Source organism: Echinops telfairi, unplaced genomic scaffold, assembly GCF_000313985.2.
Source record: "Echinops telfairi isolate 266 unplaced genomic scaffold, ASM31398v2 ScPeMD7_2010;HRSCAF=2546, whole genome shotgun sequence".
Classification (NCBI taxonomy): Eukaryota; Metazoa; Chordata; class Mammalia; order Afrosoricida; family Tenrecidae; genus Echinops; species Echinops telfairi.
In genome coordinates this window covers 20,360,594-20,368,304 of record NW_022105908.1, presented here as the reverse complement: position 1 = coordinate 20,368,304, position 7,711 = coordinate 20,360,594, and the positions used below count along the sequence as shown (strand labels likewise).

Sequence of the window (7,711 nt, the reverse complement as noted above, 5' to 3'; positions counted from 1 at the left end):
GGGTCGCGCACCGGGGTGGCGATGGGGACGAGCCGGTGAAAGCGGCGGCCTTCCCCCTCCGCGTTCTCACGCGCTGTGTGTCCGCCCGTCGCGCTTCCAGATTCCGTGCAGTGGGAGGGGCGCAGCCTCCTGAAGGCGCTCATCAAGAACGCCGCACTCCGGTAAGGATTCGCTAGCCGCTCCCTGTCCAACCCCGCCAGGGCGCATGGGCTCCCCTTTTGACACTTGTCCTGGTCTGTGCTTCAGGGGGGATCAAGTGCACGTTCTGGGCTGTGAGGTCAGCGAGGAGGAGTTTCGAGAAGGTTTTGAGCCCGATGTTAATAGCCGGTAAGTCACAGTTCTCTTAAGTCGAACATCAGCTAGATGGTACCTAGCAACAACCTACAAATGAGAATTTAATTGGGTGTAGGATCTCTATTGCTAAGAAACTTCGCTTACAGCAAAACAAAACCTGGTACCCCTAGCACCAGGTACTAAAACATTCCTTGAAGGAATAGATACAGATTTTCTAGAGGAGAAAAGTCATGAGGAATGATGAGTGGTGCATATCCTGAAGCAGAGACCACAGAATGGAAGAGACCTGAAAAGTAATAGACCATGCAATGGAGCAAGCGTCTTACTGGAGCACAGGAAGGAAACCTCATGACCTAGTGGCTAAGTATTGGCCTGCTAAGTGCAAGGTCAGCAGTTCAGAACCACCAGCCTATCGGTGGGAAAGAGTCTCAGAAACACACAGGGGCACTTCCACCGTGCCCTACAGAGTTATTTTGAGTCAGTACTGACTGGACGGCAGTCAGTTTTTGTTTTGTCCTTTGAGGGGAGGAGCTCTGGTAGTGGTACGGCTTGCATGTTGGGCTGCTAACATGGTCAGCAGTTCAAAAGCACCACCCACTCCAGGGGGGAAATGAGATTTTCTACTCCCATAAAGATTTACAGTTTTAAAAACCCAGGGGGGCAGTTCTACTCTGTCCTATCGGGTGGCTGAGTCAGAAATCAACTCGATGGCAGTAAGTTATTCTGAATCTAGTGGTGCTTAATCCAAGATGGATCTCGAAGCAACACTGGCTGCAGACTCCTGAGGTGCTTGTCCTCTCAAGGCAGAAGGAACTACGTATTCAAAATTAGGGAGAAGGAAGAGAGACCTGGTAAGACAGGCAGCTACTCGGTGATCAGAGGACTCACTTACCCGTGAAAATTAGTTTGGTGTTATCCTAAAAATGATTTTAGAAATGGAGCTTGTGAGCCTGTTGCTGCAGTATCCTGCATCCAGGCTGCCCTCTTCCATTATGGTTTTGCCATACCTGGATTTTCAAATAGACCCCTACCCCCCACTGCCTTTAGGGTGACACATAAAAATCTTCAGCAGGTGGCATTCCCAGCACTTACCTGACATGGGGCCCAAAGAAAGTGTTTAATACTGCTAATTGTCAAGATATTATAGCTCTATTAAATTATAAATGCAGAAACTAAGGTTAACTGATGTAGCACTTCGATGACCACCGTCAAATACACTTGGAGTTCAAGACTGTCTTGACATCGGAGTCTGCTCTCAGACACTTTATGTTCTGCCTCTCAGTATTCAGATATTAGTGAAAAACCAGAAAGCAGTTGTAAAGATGAGGTTGGAGGAGAAAGACTGCATTGTCTCCTGTTTTCCCATGGCAGACTGGTTTACCATGACCTTTTCAAAGACCCTCTCAACTGGTCAAAGACTGGAGAAGCCCTTCCTGGGGGACCCCTGGGTGCCTTGAGGGCGCTGTGCGGAAGGACACAGCCTGGTCCTGTCACCATTGCCCTAGATTCACTCAGCTGGCTGTTGTTTCACCTCCCCTGCACCACCCTGTGCCAGCTCCTGCACGCTCTGAGCCATCAGAACGCCTGCCCAGGTGAGCTCCCCTCCTTCCGCTTCCACTGCCAGAAATGTATCCCCTTTCTCTTCACCCTAAGAAGAAAAACACATCAAAGATCCCCAGTTGTTCAGGTGTCTGATGTAGCCCCTAGTGCAGCGGTTCTCAACCGTGGGTCACGACCCCATTGAGGGTCAAACAACCCCTTCACAGGGGTCGCCTAAAACCATCAAAAAATTTTCCTATAGTCTTAGGAACCAAGACCCCCACTCCTCTGTCCGCCTCCAGGTGGGTCTGCCCACATGCAGATATGCCAACATACGAGTACCCGGCGTGAAGACTGTCACCGCGCTACACCATGCTTCAAGACAAAATTTCATTTATTTATAACTGGAAATATATCACAATCTAGGATGACATCTTGTCTTGTGATTAATCACTATGCTTTAATCATGTTCAATTTGTAACAAAATATCATCCTGCCTATCAGATATTTACCTGATGATTCATAACAGTAGCAAAATGACAGTTATGAAGTAGCAATGAAAATCATGTTATGGTTGGGGGGTCACCACAACATGAGGAACTGTATGAAAGGGTGGCGGCATGAGGAAGGTGGAGAACAACCACTGCCTTAGTGGCTCAGGATGGTATTGATAAGTACCATCTGTACTCTGCTGGCTTTCCAGCTTTCTCCTGCATGCCACCTTCATTGTGCAACTTTCCCCCCCCCTCCCCTCCCCCGAGTCTTTTTACCCTTCCACTTCACCCATTCAACAGACACTTAAATACACACAGTGTGTCCTGTACCAGTCTAGGAAATGGGAGAATAGAGAACTACTGCATAGTGGAATCCTTTCCTTCCAAGAACTCAAAAGTCCCCCATCAGATAGAGCCAGATAAAAAGGCTGTTACAAGTAGTCTGATTAGGACCATGATGAAAAAGAAGTGCCGAGAGTGCTTCAAAGTAGGCATTGCCTTGAAGAGGCACCTGGGCAGAAATGCTGGAGACAGCCCTGAAAAGCCTGGTGGATAAGAGTGTGACTGAGTAGTGCCATCTTCTCTGGCACATGAAGGGATAGGCGTGCCCAGCCCAAGCCATGGCACTTTCAGTTGTCTGCTAGACTGGCAAAGTCTGCACCACAAGTAAAGGAAAGCCAGAGAACTGAGGCCTTAAGTTATGGTGTTAATGAAGACTATTCACCAGACCGTGGGCTGCCAGAAAAGGGAACAATTAGAAGTATGGCCAGAAAGCTCCTTAGAAGTGAGGGTTTTCTGTCACATGCTTTGGACATGTTATCAGGAGAGACCTGTTCTGCAGAAGGACATAACATTGATTGGACAGTTGGCAAAAAATAAATAAGTAAATAAAATTGCCGTTTTTAGAAGTTCAAAAGAATGACGTACCAGGAATTTCATGCGATTTTTACCTAAAAAGGCTGGCCTTTATGTGCTTAAGATTCCTTATTAAACAACAGCATCTGGTGCTGTAAATACCCCCAGAGAAGGGGAGAAATCAAAAGTTAGTGGCAGAGAACTTGGGGCAAGGTCTCAAAACTGCAAGTCGTTCGTTGTGTGTGAGGTGAGGCTGGAAAGGGTGGCTACCATCCTGAAAGCCAAGAGGGAGCTAATGAAGATTGACATCAGGAAAATCGAGTGTATGGAAGATTAGATCTGGATTGTGGTAGTGTCGCCGGGGAATGGCGGTTTTCACTGCGTTGATCCCAACCCCTTACATTTCTGTTTCTCCCCAGATGGCAGCTCCCCTGTGGAGCGGGTGCATGTGCTGGGCCTAATACATGAAGAGCTTCATGGGCCAGGCCCTGTGGGGGCACTGAGCAGCCTTGCTCAGGCAGAGGTGACCTTGAGCGGCATGCTGGACCAGACCTCAGCCCACATCGTCAATCGGAGGCTCCGACAACGCCCAACCCAGCAGGTCAGGAGAGCTGGGGGTGAGGTCATCAGATAAAGGGAAGCATGATGGGAAGAGCAATAAGAAAGCAGGTGTGACAGAGCATTTCCCTGTGCGTGCCCCTTTCCTCTCCGTCCATCTTCACAGCTGTTCGGGGAGCTGGGTTGCCTGCTAGCCCATGTTGGGAGAATAAGTCCTGGGAAGCGTAAACTGAAGTTCCTTACAAGTTAGAGAGCAGTGGGAAGAAGGTGCCTGGCTGACTCAGTGCCTATGAGCTGAACACTAGAAAGATACCATCTGGGAAGAGTCCAGGAGAACAGCCTGGGGGGGGTTGCCAGCGGGAAGAAGGGTTAGCAGTTGAGTCAGGAAGTGAAAGCTGCGGGGATTAGGGTCTGGGAGTTGCGTTATTCAGCAAGATTTAAAAAACAAAACAAAAGGGCTTGAAAAACGTCTGTCTTTTTCTCCGCAGACACAGTGGTTCTCCATCCTGCCTGACTTCAGCCTACATCTCCATCGGGTGCCTGCCCGAGAGCCCCGTCCCTGCCCTCCCACCACTCAGGTATCTAAAAAGGGATCACACTGAGGGTCTCCTGAGAGAAGAATAAAACACGCAGATTGTGGGGAGGGGCCGGGACTCCAGCTTCGGAGCAGATTGACAGCGTTCTTTGTACCCGCAGGTGGATCCCACAGCTCATTTAACCTTCAATCTTCACCTGTCCAAGAAAGAAAAAGAAGCCAAAGACAGCCTGACTCTGCCCTTCCAGTTCAGCTCTGAGAAGTAAGGTTGGGGCCTGTATGCCCCAATCCCTAAGCTGACCCTAGTATCCGAGCCAGAAAAAGGTGGGGTGACTGGGTGTTACTGTTTAACCGCTCAGACTCTTTATAGGGACTGAAGTCCATCTCCAGAGATGCTTCTGGGGCGTGGCTCCCCACCACCTGCCCCACCATGGCAAAGGGCCTCTGTGTATCTTTTCTCTCCCTTAGGCCCTTGTATCCCAGCTCAACAATTATCCCCAGAGCAACCTGGGCCTGGGCTGGGCCTGACCAGACCAGACCTTGAGGAAGTGGCCCTATCTCCGGGCAACAGTGCTAGGGCGACAGGAAGTTAGATGGGTGTGGCAAAGCAGTTTAACAAGGGCTTGTATATTCTTGCTGTTCTGTGCTCCGTGTGTGGGTAGATGAAGTAAAACAAGATCCTTGCCCTCAAGCCACTAAGAATTTATGATAACTGTTAAAACAGCAAGTGAGCTAGCTATCCAAGTCACATTGTGCTTCAGCACTAACTAAACATGGACGTTGAAGGGGAGGTGAGCTTGAGCCAAGAAAACAACATGAACTTCAGAGAGGGAGTGCCCAAGTGAGAGTCAGTCCCTAGGAAGAGCAGTATCCAGAAGCCACCTGTGAGCCCCGCTCTCACCAGTCACTTTCTCTCTCATCCCTCTTAGACAACAGGCTCTGCTGCGCCCTGGGCCAGGCCAGAGCACCAGCCAAATCTTCTATGAGCCAGATGCTTACGATGACTTGGACCAAGAAGATCCAGACGATGATCTAGACATTTGATTGGCCGGGAGATTTGGATAACCACGATTGGGATTGAAATTGGCAAAGAACCTGGGCCCAGAACTCACATAGTTCTCGTTTGTGCTGGTCTGCCTCCCGCACCCCCTTTGTTCTCTGTCTAGAGGCCCTGTCTTGTGTGTGACCCCGTGGAGTCAGAGGAAAGGCTGATCAGGACAGAAAGTGGGATGAGAGCATAAGGGAGGTGAGACAAGAGGAGCTTCCCTCTATGCCTAATAAAATTTTTTGTATATTTATTTTAATTAAAAAGCCACTCAGCAGTTGAGGCGGGGGTTCAGAGCGGAGATGGGAGGCTGGGAAAGGAGGAGAAAAGGAGATCACCTGGGTCTCTGGAGTCCATCGCCAGGGTCTGGGGCTCTTGAAGTACAAAGAAAGGGGCAGAAACAGCCTCCAACAAACAGCATTGTAAAGCTCCACACTTGATGCTGATGCAGAACTGTACCGTGGATTTCCAAGACAACACTGTGTATAGGAGATTAATAAGCATCTCTCTCCCTTGGCACACCTATTGGTTTTGAACTGCTGACCTTGTGGCTAGCAGTCCACTCCTTAGCCACTACACTACCAATTTGGTACCCAATAAGTGGTTGGTTGGAGGTGGTCATTTGGGTGGAAGCTTACAGAGCAACTTGGTTTTCCATTCAGCAGTTAATACCCACTGCTTCCCAAAATCACCATGCCCGGTGCCTGGCATTTTCTCATTCCGTGTTCCCTGTTTCTCAGTTCTTTCCTGTCCCCTTGTGCTCTCCGTGGTCCTTAGGCAGGTGCTGCCCTTTTCTCCATTCGTTGATTGGTGGTGGTCAGTCACCTGACAGGTTTTGCTGAAAGTTGAGCCACCAGAGTGAGTTTGCTTGCTAGCCTGACAGGTGTTTAAGGGCCTGAGCCTCTGGGGCTCCACCAGTCTGTCAGGCCAGTAAGCCTGTTCCTTTGTCTGGAGTTTCCCTCCATACTTTCCCCCAGTCTCCAGGACTTTCTGGTGATCCCTTTTTACAGAGCTGCTAGTAGTACCAGGAAGTGTTTTTGAGCAGAGCTAAAAATAGGCGCACTTAGGCTCCAGGCTCCCTGCTGGATCGGAGATGGACAAGGGGCCCTGAAGCCATGGCGGGAGAAAAAGTGAAGCTTATTTTGCAAAATGTTTTTTATTACTATACAAAAAAGTAGGCCCTCCTCTCTCCTCCGTCTACCCCTAGGGAACTGTACACGATGTGCATGCAGCAGGGCTGGGTTGACCGGGCACCTTGCCCACAGGCTCAGCTCTCTGACCCAGGCCCTGTCAGGCTGGGGCTCGGAGGTTGCAGTTTACACATACTCTTTGGCAGAGTTCGGTGCGGTGTAGGAACGGGGCGCCCGGTACGCAGGTTTGCCCTCACTGCCTGGACAGGAGCACGAGAGCAGGGCGCCCCCCAGGAGGACCAGAGCAGACCCTGCCCAGCCAATAAAGATGGCAGGTCCGAACTCATACCTGCGGAAGAGGAGTTGGGATTAGAAACCCTACCTGCTCTGCCCTCCCTCCACGATCCCAGAGCTCCCAACCTCCCCAGACCAGACGTACTTGAGGTTCATAGGGACCAGGGGGTTGTAAAAGTCTGAGACAATCTGATGGCCCTGCCAGGAGCAAGCTACCAAGGCAAGCAGACCTGGAGAGAAGAGATTGGATGCAGTGAGCCCAGCCTCTGAACACACTCGCTGCCCGGGAACGGGGCCCAGGAGGGCCGTGGGCGGTGGGCCTTGGTTCTGCGGCTCACCTGCCACAATGAAAACGATGCCTCCGGTCATGGCTATGCGGGCCTTCTTCACTTTGTCGTCCCCTCCACAGCGCGTGCACTTCATGCCCATGGTGGCCACGAACATGGCCAAGAAGCCCAGGACCAGCGACACAACCATGAGAGCCCGAGTGGCCTGCAAGGCGGCTGCCGGGAGAGGGTGGGGAGCGTCATTGCTGGCGGTCAGCAGCTGCGGCCTTGGTGCCCCCGCTGGGCTCTCGCGCGCGCTCGCCCGCCCCGTAAACCCTGAACAGCAGTCCGGTGGTGGCCACGGTCCGCTGGGCCCCGCCCCACCCGACGCCGCGGCCTTGCCCGCCCTCTCGGATCAGGGAGCCGCCCGGGGCGCCAGGGTTTCGATGAAACTGCCCTGGGGAGGGGGAAGGGTGACTAGGGGCCTGGAGCAGGAGGCCGGCAACGACCCGAGCCTGCGCCCCGCCACGGGTCAAGCCGGTGACCCAGCTCCGAGCCCGCTATCAAAGCCACCGGGTTTGTGGCTTTACCTAGATAAGATTAGAGGCCAAGGGCAGCGGCTGGCGCACACCAGACCGCTGCGTACCCCAGCCGTCGAGCCACCCCAACGCCTTTGCCGGGGGGCCGGCCGAGGCCACCGC

General features: G+C 51.9%; 2 protein-coding genes across 3 annotated transcripts in view; one reads left to right on the top strand and one right to left on the bottom strand.

Annotated features, from left to right (window-relative positions):
- Positions 1 to 39: 39 nt before the first annotated feature.
- ELP5 (elongator acetyltransferase complex subunit 5) lies at positions 40 to 5,573 on the top strand (the record flags this gene model as incomplete). The annotated part of the gene is made up of 7 exons (XM_030886525.2): positions 40 to 161; positions 247 to 327; positions 1,666 to 1,886; positions 3,602 to 3,783; positions 4,229 to 4,318; positions 4,437 to 4,537; positions 5,205 to 5,573. Coding segments are annotated over 7 exons (912 nt in total), but the record flags the coding sequence as incomplete, so codon positions are not given.
- A 921-nt stretch (positions 5,574 to 6,494) lies between these two features.
- CLDN7 (claudin 7) overlaps positions 6,495 to 7,711 on the bottom strand; it is a 2,372-nt gene continuing 1,155 nt past the window's right edge. For both annotated transcript variants that reach the window (XM_045293481.1, XM_004712884.2), the window contains 3 exons: positions 7,083 to 7,247; positions 6,890 to 6,974; positions 6,495 to 6,799 (listed from right to left, as the gene is read on the bottom strand). In XM_045293481.1, the coding sequence (XP_045149416.1) occupies positions 6,637 to 6,799; positions 6,890 to 6,974; positions 7,083 to 7,247 (413 nt within the window). In that variant the 3' untranslated portion in view covers positions 6,495 to 6,636. The remainder of the gene's footprint in view (positions 6,800 to 6,889; positions 6,975 to 7,082; positions 7,248 to 7,711) is intronic.